The sequence below is a fragment of the Pelophylax lessonae genome, assembly GCF_965119305.1.
Source record: "Pelophylax lessonae genome assembly, chromosome: 3".
NCBI classification, from domain to species: Eukaryota; Metazoa; Chordata; class Amphibia; order Anura; family Ranidae; genus Pelophylax; species Pelophylax lessonae.
The window spans coordinates 252,394,138-252,406,712 of NC_138770.1; the positions used below are offsets into that span (position 1 = coordinate 252,394,138).

General features: G+C 38.1%; 1 protein-coding gene across 1 annotated transcript in view; it reads left to right on the top strand.

Moving 5' to 3' along the window:
* Window positions 1-792: 792 nt before the first annotated feature.
* The window catches only part of OTOL1 (otolin 1), a gene marked incomplete at its 3' end in the record, with an annotated part of 132,243 nt that continues 120,460 nt past the window's right edge, over window positions 793-12,575 (top strand). Inside the window, exons 1-4 of the mRNA XM_082250836.1 lie at window positions 793-899; window positions 5,277-5,849; window positions 7,071-7,930; window positions 9,002-9,247. Of these exons, the coding sequence (XP_082106962.1) occupies window positions 836-899; window positions 5,277-5,849; window positions 7,071-7,930; window positions 9,002-9,247 (1,743 nt within the window). The 5' untranslated portion in view covers window positions 793-835. The remainder of the gene's footprint in view (window positions 900-5,276; window positions 5,850-7,070; window positions 7,931-9,001; window positions 9,248-12,575) is intronic.

The following is a 12,575-nucleotide window of genomic DNA, read 5'->3' on the forward strand; positions in this document are numbered from 1 at the left end:
GCTCAATGCTAGTATAATGGGAGATATTAGGATTGAAGGGCCACATAATGATATTGTAGACATCTTGACTATTCTAGTAGGTATTTTCTGATCCCTTGTGCCCAAATTGAACCAAGACGTCAAGCCTAGATTGTAGCATGAAGGTGATTTTCTGTTTTATGTACAGTATTTTGTATACATGTGGCTAGCCCCCTTTCTTCTGGAATGGAATCCAATATAAGAGACAAGGTATTTTACAAAGCATCTAAAACAAAGGTAAACCATTTTGTTTACATTTTATTTGTTTCATAATTTTATGACTGATATATTTTGTTCCCTTGAAATGAAAGTGTGCTGCTTCCTTCTTGGACCTCTATACCCTATATAAACCTGATATTTTTTGTTTTTATTTCTGAGTTAGCAAAGAACAAATTCAGGGATGGACAATTGTTCTATTACTTGCTATTCTTTTGAAATTAATTTTAACTAGCATGCTACAGTTATAATCTCTAGAATGCGAATTGCCAGTAAAGTATATGGTCCTTTAATGTGGTTTCATAATTGATAGCTTGGAAATCACTTGTACAGTTTCCCGGAAAATTATATGCTTTACTTTCCATACAACAAGGAACATTTTCTCTACTAATGGAAGAACATTAATAGTTCTGTAATATCAATTGTAATTATAGATCAGGAAACACTGGATGGGTTACATTAGGGGCCACAGATGCTTACATCAGAAACCCCGTTAAGTATTGTGATTATACTTATATGAAGCCAGTAAAGGGACACCAATTACACAGCTGAGTACAAATGGCCTTTGTGCTTCATTTTGTATTTAATACCTCTCAATCCAATGTGCATTTCTGCAAAGGCAAAAGTCGTATCAGAAGGTCACCTATTTTCTTATCTCCTAGCAGGTAAATGATGTTTGTGTGGGATGAATATGATTTCAAGACTGAGTAGCATCTTTGAAAAATAAATGAAAAGCTTTTTGGAAAAATCGATCAAAGTAATGTGGGTTGCTAAATATTTAAAATATCATGACAGTGCAATTATTTAAAAAAAGTGTTCCTTCATCTGTTATGATAAATCTCCACCTGCATGCCTGCTGCTGATTGATCTACATGGCAGATTCGCATATCTAGACCTGGCTCATTATTCTAACAGATTGATTTACAAATCATAAAATTTTAGCTGTTTGATCGTACCAGTGATTTCTTCAATTACCGTTGCTTTATGTACATCACCTGCCTCTCTAATGACCATCTTTATACTTCAGAAAGGTCATCATGATGCATTGCTCAGCACAGGGAATGGTTGAATCCCTCCTGTCATACTGTGGTCTCGTTCTCTCAGTCTCTTGTGCAGTATAGCAAAAATGAGCAGGAGCCAGGAGGTCTGCAACACATGAGGTTATATAACTGTGTAGTATGTAGCATTTCTCAGCTCATGCACAGTTTATTGCTTAAGGAGAAATTAAATAGAACTTTAAAGGATGTCTAAACCCAAGAAAAAAAATGTAATATATTGTAGCATATCAGTAGCTGCATTAGTTTTCTTTTTTCCAGGCTAACAAAGTTTTCAGCAAGTATAAAAAAGTGCAGACCTTGTAACGTCCTTTGAACTCAACTGAAATAACAACAAAGTTATCTTTCTTCTAAGACAGGGGTCTCCAAGTTGCAGCCCATAGACCAAATGTGGACCTTTGCTTGCTTTTATCCGGCCTTTCCTTCCACTGACACCAAAAACAGGCCACTATTCTTCCCACTGACAACAACAATGGGGTACTATTCCTCTTACTGACAACAGAGATGGGGAACTAATTCCCCCACTGATGTGAATTATGGTACACTATTCCTCCCACTGACACCAATGATGCATTGTTTTTTACTCCTTCTGACCACCAAGCTTATGGCATTGTTTAGTCTGATGCCAGGGCATATTCTACTCCCGCTGGCCAAAGTCCTGCCTCCCTAACGTTTGAAGGGCAGTTAACTGGCCTTTTGTTTGAAAAGTTTGCAGACCCCTGTTCTAAGATATCTTCTGAGAACTATACCTTTTTCCTGGTCCAGTGTAATGAAAATGAAGAGAGGAATATGTGTTTGTAGAACAAATTAGGAGAGCAGATTAAGATGACAATGATGCTACTGCATAGATACAGAACAGTAAGTGAGCATTGTCACTTTAGGACAGGAAGTTTGTTCTTTGCGGAATTACTAGGGTAACAAAAAAAACAAAACAAAAAGAAAAGAAAACTGATGCAGCTACCACATCTAAGGACTGGTAGGCTGAAATGTAAAGCATTTTTCTTTTTCGGTTTAGATATGATTTTAGAATGCTAATCTTTACTAAATTATCTGCATTTGGTATTTGTTTAAAATTTGAGCTCCTTCTGTCCTTTTATGTCGTTTTAAACTCCAACTGCTTCATTTTCTAGCTGCTCTGTTGATTAACACTGTTAAAATTGTAAATATCCTTATTTGGCTCAGAATACAATTAATAGATGCCATGGGTGTCACAGAAGTCTCAGTACAGTTTGAATGTATGAAGATTTATCCAGGCATTATAACATACCTACAGGCAACGTGAATACAAATTAAAACATGTACAGTTCAGGAACTTCAAACATCTACGAATACACTTAAGCCTAGTACACACAGTCCGAATCTAGGCTGGCATTGGCCAGTTCAATAGAAACCTGTTGTCATTTGGCCTGTGTGTGTACAGCAGCTGATCCGACAGAAGCTAGCCCTTCAGGGGCTCAGGACCAAAAATGGTCTGCTGACCAGGTCCTGACCATTGCTGTCAGCCAATGGCTGAGAGCATTGGCCATAGTGTTCTGGTGAGGGGGGTGGGGGGTTATCCCCCTGCAAGAACACAATAGCACAGCGGGGGGAGATCGCTGCACTAACATCGGATTGTTAGTACAGCAGCTCCAACCTGAGTTGTCAGCTATTTTTCATTCAACACGCCGGGTTGAAGGAAAAAAAAAAAACTAGTGTGTACGAGGCTTTAGCACCACACAATAGCATTTACATTGTAAAGGTCTTTAAAGTTGAACTAATATTAAACTCTGAAAATAGTGAGTTCAGCTTGTTCAAATAAGCGTTGACAAAAAAAAAAAAAAAATCCTGGAAGCTGATTAGTTACCATGCAGAGCTGCACCAGATTTTGCACTCTCCAGTTTTAATAAATCAACCCCAGTGGGTAGGTATAATCAAATCTGTCAGATGCATCCTCTCTGCTTATCCTAAACTCAAGTGAGGGAAAATCCATAAATTTGAGTTAGCACTGGAATGAGAATAATCTCCATGTATTGCAGAGACAATTATTAGACAGATATTTTCCCTCACTTTTAGAGAGATTTCCTCTTGCTAATGTGTTTACTGTATAGGACGTAAAGGGGGATTTCTCCAATATTACACAAATTAAAAAAAAAAACAAAAAAAAAAAAACAACTGATGAGTTTTAACCCTTTCCTATTCTATTAATAACATAAGGCTTTCAATAAACTTTAATACTGCGTTTGAAGATTTTGATGTCTAGAAATGATTTTGCCATGAGGCTCTGTCTTGTAAATACATTCCTAAATACAAGGATGAGGTCTGTTATCTAGGGATGGGTGAATTCTGATCTGTCATAATCCAGTCATTTATTTTCAGAATAATCAACACTTAAATGTCCTCCTGCCTGGAATTGCAAGCATGTGAACTGGGACATTTGATCTGTCTCGACTGATTTGTTAATTTTAGGAATGAGTGTGGATTTGAAGATTTGAAGGACTGAGCTCATTATCCATATTCCCATTGAACTACTTGTCAGCGCTCTGCAAAGAATGCATTAGAGTTGAATGTCTAATCTTTATAAAACTGATCTACCTCTGATAGGTCATAGCGAACACCTGCACTACCCTGGGACAGTTGAATTTGTGCTGATGTGTTCTATTATCTCTTCATGCTGACGTGTAGAACATTTTAACAAAGCAGCAGCAAGTATTTATGCTTTATTTCTTAGCCATTTTTAAAATGGAATACAGGAGTTGGAATAGTGGAGAATATTCCTGTGAGTAATAAAAATGCAATTCTCTCACACGTACCATTTTGAGTGCCAGCCCTGAGACTGGAGTGCCATCTACATTAGGCATACCATGGGTGCTTTAAATCATATTCACCTGTTGCAAAAATGGAAATTATGCTCATAATTAACATAATGGCATAAGAAATACTTGCCACTTGGGGACTTCTAGATATTTTTTTTTATTATGCCTAAAACAGTATGATACATTTTTAAAATCTAACCTTAATTCTGGCCATACACTTGGTTTCATTTTGAAACTTTCCATCAACTTTTGTTTAATAATACGATTACATGAAATTGAAATGTCCACAGCAATTAAACACTTATGGTTTTGATTTTTTAATGATTAAAAGCACTAAAATATCAACACTTAGGTGAAAATAGTTTAAAATGCCTTTCAATTGAATCTCTGGTAATTTTAATTGATTTTCATTTCAGTTTTGATTATTTGGTTGTTTGAAAATGGGAAAAGAAGGGGCCAGTGGGTGACAGATTTTTTGAGGACTGCTCAACTCCAAGCAATTTTCTTTACTGTTATAAAATAATGACAAGCTTATGGAGCTTCAACCAACCTGCTGTTTTATTTATGGAATCAAAGCCTATGGAATTCTCTACTTCCTCAAATCAGTCATTTTTCTCAATGACTACCGAGTGAAGCACTGAGTGACTTGCCTGTGAGTCTCTGGAGTTTATGCAGTCTGATGTTAGCATTGCCTGGCCTAATTTTAGCATTCATTTTCTATCTGGCTTTAGATAAAATAGGTGTGGTTGTAACAGTAGCAGTTCCACTACTTGTTGCTTCAGTTTTTTAGGTCAACCCCATATGTCAAGCAAGTAATGATATTGCTTACTGAGGTCTCTGGATAAACATTTCAGTGTCTTATCATAAATTCGATAAATGCAGGTGAATCACTGATGTTGGTTAATTAGAAATCTGTTCTGTTTCAGTTAGCGATATATTCCCCAAACTAAGAAATGAAAATAAAATTACCATTTGCTTTAAAGTAATTTAAAATAAGTAGAGCTTTTACCATGCTGGTCTGTTTATTGAAGATTGGATTTATAGCCCTGCTATTAAAATAATTAACATAGTCTCTGCAGTATTTTGGATTTATGTAATAACATGTGGTCAGGTTTATAGCCTATTAAAAAAAGATACACTTTCAGGCCAACTAGCTTAGTGTAATAAAATTGTATTTTCTTTTTTTAAATTGCAGGTATGCTCTCTGTGTTACTGATACAACTGCTGTTATGGAGTTTGTGGAGTACCGAAACCTTTGCAATATTTAGCTTGACAGCTAGCCCACCTTTTACAATGGAGTCACTCAATGCTACTGAAACTGAGGAGCCCAAACAAGCATTTACTGTTCCTCTTGATCTGGACCTTGAGACAACTGAAACTGATCCAGTAACAGATGGTGGGATTCAAAACAGTTCCCAGACTGATGTAACATCAACAGTAACCCCTGCTTTAGACAATGTGACAGATGGAGTGGAAAATAATATAAAACAACAGGAACTAACTACAAGAAGTAATGAACACAGGCAACCAATTAGTTGGAATGCATTGAACATGAACATCACTGAGAGTTCTCTCCATGCAGTAGACAGCGCTTCCAAAGACATCGGGAACAATAGCACCTCACTCCCGATACTAGACACTAACAATGAACAACCAAGTCCTTTCTTGGAAATACCAATGGAAAACACTACTGAAGAAAAACAGTGCTTCTGTAATATTCCTGGACCCACAGGACAAAAGGGAGACAAAGGGGACACAGGAGAGCCAGGTAATTGTACCTGTAGATTGCATCATGTATCATGCCCCATTAGCTTGTGAGAGATAAGACAAACAGTATGTCACAGACATCTGATCACTTGAGAATTTAGTGATCTAGTGATCTTAACTAAACTTTGTATAAACATGTGCACAGGAGTTACCTGTGTGTGTGTGAATTATGTGAAATGAATATTTAGTGTTGGTGTGACAGTGAAAGTCCCAATTCAGGGAATACCATTAGTGTTTTTCCTACACTAATTATGAATTTACATGAATATTTAGAAGAAAAATTGGCAAATATGTCTATGTGAGTTGTTGAACAAGTTAGATGCTATTGTAGTTGCATCATTTTATTAACCCAACATTTTAGATTTTTGAGATATACCATAATAAATAAAGGTTTAAGATTTTCTTAAGTATATACCATTGCTTCAAAATCTTACTTTTTGCTTACACCAAGATAACAAACATTTTATTTTAATGAACTGTATCGAGGATTACCACAATTCTCAAATAGAGCAATAACTCAATACTGTTTCTACTAAAGTTAAAATATGTTTTGCAAAATTGTTTGCCAATTTGGATAATATTTCCAAAGAGCATTGATGATGCCCAGTGTGGCAAGCCATATAAAGTGTTCAGAAATGCAAAATTTTTAATAATCTAAGTTCTATAAACTGAAATGAAATTGGCTTCAGAATTACTGAACTGCCTCAATGAATCATCAGATGCTTATATAAATAATGTATATACTTTTTGACTGTACTGTATATGGCACATATACTGCAAAAGGAAGTTTCACAATATAAGAAAATACAGGTCACTTTATCCCAATTTTATACTGAATAACATACACTACTTACAGTATCTATATATTTTTTAAATGCACCCTCAGACATTAAAATGTATTCAGAACTGAAATCATTTTTATGAATATTAAAATTCATGAAAATGGCATCAGACATGTGCTTTTCAGCTTATTTTACAGATAGTGCAAAGTTCCTTTGTGGACAAAAACCTTTTTATCGAGCATGCAAAAACGTCTATTTACAAATCTGCTCATTGAAGCCTACTGGAAGCAAACTTTTAATTGAGTCCCCGAATACTATGGGTCATGACATTACGTTAACAAGAAACTATTTTGTTTGCATTGTGACCTAGTACCATCAAAACAGTTGTTTGCCACTTTTTTTTGCTATTTACTATTATTCTGATGACTTTTTTTTTTTAGGAGAACTTGGACCCCAGGGGTTAGAAGGTATAATAGGAGACTATGGTCCCAAAGGAGATGCAGGAAGTAAAGGTGATAAAGGTGAGATCGGTCCTCCTGGAGTAAAGGGTGAACCAGGAGAAACTTGTGCTCTTTGTGATAAAGGGTATGAGGGAATTCCAGGTAATGATGGAGCCATAGGATTACAAGGTGATAAAGGTGAGCCAGGAGAGAAAGGTAGAAAAGGACAAATGGGACCTAAGGGAAGCCCTGGTGAAAAAGGAAACAAAGGTACAAATGGGATACCAGGAACTCCAGGAGAAACTGGGCTTCAAGGACTTATGGGTCAAAGGGGTCCGACTGGACCAAAAGGTGATCGAGGAATGTCTGGACCTATTGGACCACAAGGGTACCGCGGACCAGGTGGAATTCCTGGAAAAAAGGGAGAAAAAGGACAAAAAGGATCACAAAAGGAACATGATAATATCGCATTTTCAGTAGCCTTCAGAGGAAATAGGAATTTCTTGTCACCAGGACAGCCAATAAAATTTGATAAAGTTTTTGTGAATGAAAATAAACCATACAGTATAAACTCAGGCGTGTTTGTGGCCTCTGTTGAAGGTGTCTACTTTTTCTCATATCACTTAAGCCCATCGCACTCTCCTCTAGTTGCTGGCTTAGTTCACAATGGTAGAATCCTTGTACAGACACAAGTCAGGCAATCTGAGCGCAATGCATGTCAAGTTTCGGGATCAGTTCTGCTCCATCTTCGTGAGGATGATGAGGTTTGGCTTCAGGCTCTAAGCATCAGCCAGAATGAATTTATGGTTGATGAAACAGACTCTCTATTCTCTGGATTTATACTGTATTCACTTGAAGATTAGAGATGTCATTTCACATGGACAATTTTGTGCATTAGCATTTTTCATATCCCACCTATTTAATAATGGAGGCCTATGTGGCCATTTTGAACTAATCTCCTACCAATGTTAATAGAAACACTCTTGAATAGAATAAGATATTCACTATATATCCGCTACAGGAAAACTTCTTGTTTAAGTATTATTGATAGCAGCTAAGTAAATATGAACATTTACAGTGACTTGTCCTTCTAAATGACATTCCTGATCTTTTCAGCATTACTTTGAACTAGCATTGTAAAAATACAATACATGTATAATGTTTATAATATCATTTGATTAGTATGTACATACATGACCATTTTTTTACAGATGTGAGATCTGCTTAGAACCTGGAGTTCTAAACTATACTAAATATAATAAACTATACCCAAAGGAAGTCTTGCCTTGTCATTCCCTACACAGTTTTTTCTATTATCTATAAATTGTAGTAATTGTTTTTCACTGCTCATTTATCTCAAACCCCTTTTATTTTGACTACAAATGATCTAAGGGGTTTTTGCTGTATATGTAAACTCATACACTAAATTATTGTGTATATATATTAACATGTTTTTAATATTTCTAAACTTGCAGTTCTCAGTAAAATAATGCCTGGTGATCATTGTTTAGCTCCTTCCTGTTATAGGGTGACAACACTCTGTCCCTTACTCCTAACTGTGCTCCTGTGATGTCACCCTGTCACAAGGGGATGTAAAGTGGCTTTTTAAAACAGAATACGTATGAATAGTCCTCTGTTGTCCCCTTTAGGAAACCCATCCTGAGAAATGCATGAGTGCATGCATATAGACAGCGAATGGCTGCAAAGGGGCTGCTAGCACACTGGGGTGCAACAAGGTTTTTTTTTTAAGATAGGAAGGTGAATTGCTGTACCAGGGATAATGTCTGTCACTTGTCTGACACTGCAGTGTGGAATATGGTATAAGTCACTCTTTTTAAAGGTTTTTCTCAAAATTCTAATTTATGAGACAGCTGACTCTTTGAAAACAATATACTGATATAATATGGCTGATATCTTATATCTTATTTCAGCAGTCGTTTAATGAGGAAGATAGTGACTGTGCCAAATATTTAAAGGATAACTTTACTTTAAACAGCTTTCATATACTTCTGTGTCCATGCTCCACTGAGGTCTTTGCTGTGCAGCTACTGGGCACATGCACAGAAGGATCTACATTAATTTCTAAGGGAAGCCCCTTAATGCTTGGACATTTCCACGGAGAAGCTATGAAGGCCTCAAGTGCCTACACAGCTAAGATCTCCAAGGGACATGTACTGGTAAGTGTAAGACTTAGAGTGACAGAAGGGTTGCTAGGGATGAATCAACGGTTTAAGGTTAACTGTACTAAAGTACACAAGTAGATATGTATATTGCTGCTCACGGACTGAATAGCTCGTCAGAGGCTCCACTGCAAAATTCGTGGGTGGCTGGTCTGGCTCACTGCACTCCAGCAGGTTAGTCAGATAATGAAATTAATTACTACGCTCCATGCTGTAGCAGCATTCAAAAAAGTGCTTTTCAACAAGAAAAATGTCAGAAGTGACTTTTGCTGCTGTTCATTAAGGACTTATGCACACAGCGCAGGCCATTGTACACAGTCAAAAAGGAGTATGTTTCTGTGCCCAGGAATCACAGGTGTTTGTGTACTGCCATGGACAGTAGCATGTACAAATCAATGACAGGTGGACATATGTCATCGTGACTATAACCACACACCTGAGCGGTTATAATAATATTGGGGCAGATAAATGCCAGCATCCATTAGAGTTTAAGGTTAAATTAGTCAAGCTGTAAACACACAGTTGAAATGCATATATGTCTACTGTTCTACTTGTTCACATGTGCAGTTACAGGTGTATAGCTGTGGCATCTGTCAGCCTGCCATTGACCTGTACAGGCTACTGGCTGTGCGTAAACAGCAGTGACTCCAGGGAGCAGAAATATGCTCCTTCTTCATGTGTACGACTCCTGTGTATGAGCCCTTAAAGTTATTCTAAAGGTAATTTTTTCCCTTTAAAATAATAAACATGTTCTACTTATATGCTCTGTGTACAGGCGGTCCCCGGGCTACAAACATCCAACTTACAAATGACTCCTACTTAGAAATGGAGAGAGACAACAGGAAGTGAGCAGAAATCTACTCCTAGGAAGAAAAATTCACTCCTGTAAGAGTTCTCATGGGAAAAAGGTGTCTCCACTGAAGCTTTATCACCAATCCTTGTTTCCACAACAACCCAAAATTTTCAAAATCCAGTTGTCATAGGGACAGGAAGCGAGGTGAAATCTTCTGAACAGGGGTACAGAGAGCAAAACTTCCTATGCTATCTAAAAAACTTAAAATATATTATTTTGTCTTCAGCTAAACATGTGCCTGTACCGACTTACAAACAAATTCGACTTAAGAACAAACCTACAGACCCTATCTTGTTTGTAACCTGGGGACCACCTGTAATGGTTTTGCACTGAGCAGCCCTGATCCTCCTGTTCTTGGGTCCCCTGCCAGTGCTTCTGGCTACTCCCCCTTTCTGAGTGCCCCCAAACAAGCTGCTTGCTAAGGCGACACTTGTGCGGGCCACGCCAGTGCCACGCTGCCTGTTTCTATTGACACAGACAGCGGGGCTCAGCCCCATCCTCCACTCCCTTGTCACTGGCTGTGATTGACAGCAGCATGAGCCAATGGCTTCTCTGAGCCAATGATGAGCGAGAGAGCAGAGAGAACCTCTACTCTCGTGCACATCGTTGGATCAAGTGCAGGCTCAGGTAAGTAGGAGAGGTGTGGGGGCAGAGAATGCATTAAGGAAAAAACATAATTGCCTTTAGAACCACTTTAATGGTGAAATATAACTAGTGATAGTTCAAAATACTCACTAATAATACACTCTATGTGAGGAAGAGCCAAATAAAGGTTATTGCACAAACATGTAGTGGAAGAGACCTGCAAGTTCTTTGTACATTGCTTCAATGTTTGTCTTGCATTGTACAGGAAAAAAACAATTAAAAAGGTCACATGACTGCATGGTTTCTTCTGCTTACAGTGCATTTGCCCCTACATATTGGTGGCTAGTTTAAAAATAAAGCTATGAATTTAATGTCCTTCTAGTGCAAATGACTCGCCATAATAACAAAATAGGCAGCTCTAAAATGAAGCTTAATTTCTAAGTGGCAATCAACATTCACCTAATACTTCTGAAAATGTTGTTTAGCAAATGCATTTGCTAATGCACTACACTGTACTTATGACTGAATGAACTGAGAAATAATGTCTATATTAACCACTTGCCGTCTGCTCACTTTGAGCCTACTGCGGCAAAGTGGCTCGTTATCATCTGGCGACGTAGACCTACGTCGCCAGACACTCCCCTTTCTCGGCGGCACGCGCGCGCCGCCGGAGGCTCGCTCCCGCTGTATTCAGTCACAGCGGGAGTCGGGCCAGGGGAGGAGCAGCGGCGATCGCCGCTGCTCTTCCCCGATCGTCGGCGAATCGAGTGTGGAGATCCACCTGCTTGTGTAAACACAAGCGGGCGGATCTCCTAAGTGACAGGCAGGGTCAGATTGCAGGGTTCAGCATAGTTGAACCCTCGATCTGTCCTTGTGTCACACAGTCACCTTCCCCCACACACGTTAGTAAGCACCAGGCATACATTAACCCCTCCCTCTCCAATAAAATTAACCCCTTCCCTGCCAGTGTCATTTTTACAGTAACAGTGCATATACAGTATATAGCACTGATTACTGCAGTAATGTCACTGGTACCCCCAAAAGTGTCAAAAATGTCAGTCAAGGGTCCGATCTGTCCGCCGCAATGTCGCAGTCCCGCAAAAAAAAATCGCAGATCACCGCCATTACTCGTTAAAAAAAAAACACCAAAAATGACAGAAATCTTTCCCTTTGTTAGTAAACGCAATAACTTTTGCGCAAACCATTCAAAATACGCTTATTGTGATTTTTTTTTACCAAACATAGGTAGCATAAAACAAATTGGCCAAAAATTTAAAAAAAAATTGATTTTTACATTTTTTGGGGGAATTTCATATAAAAAAATGTTAAAAATATTGTTATTTTTTCAAAATAAACGCTTTTTTTTGTTTATAGCGCAAAAAGTAAAAATCGCACAGGTGATCAAATACCACCAAAAGAAAGCTCTGTTTGTGGGAAAAAAAGGACGTAAATTTCTTTTGGGTACAGCGTCGCACGGCCGCGCAATCGTTAGTTAAATTCGCACAGTGCCGAATCGCAAAAAGTGGCCCAGACGTAAGACAGCAAAATCCTCTAGTGGTAAAGTGGTTAAGGGTCTATGCACACTGGGCTTAAAAAAATGCTGCTTCCACAGGAGTTCTGCATTTTTTTCTCTTGCCTATAGAGGCAACTCAGTGTTATGCTATGTGTCCATGCACATTAGGATGTTTGAAGGCATATTTTATATTTTAAGCTCAGTGTTTAGAGGGAGGCAGAAAATAAACCTTCCGGATCTCGTTTTTGAGAGGAGCTTTTAGGCAGAAAAAAATGCTTAATGCTCCTTAACGTAATGTTTAGCAGCCTTTGCATTTTCAAGCAGCTTTAGAGAGTTCTGATTCCATCTAGCTCATTCAAATCCCAAATACCCCT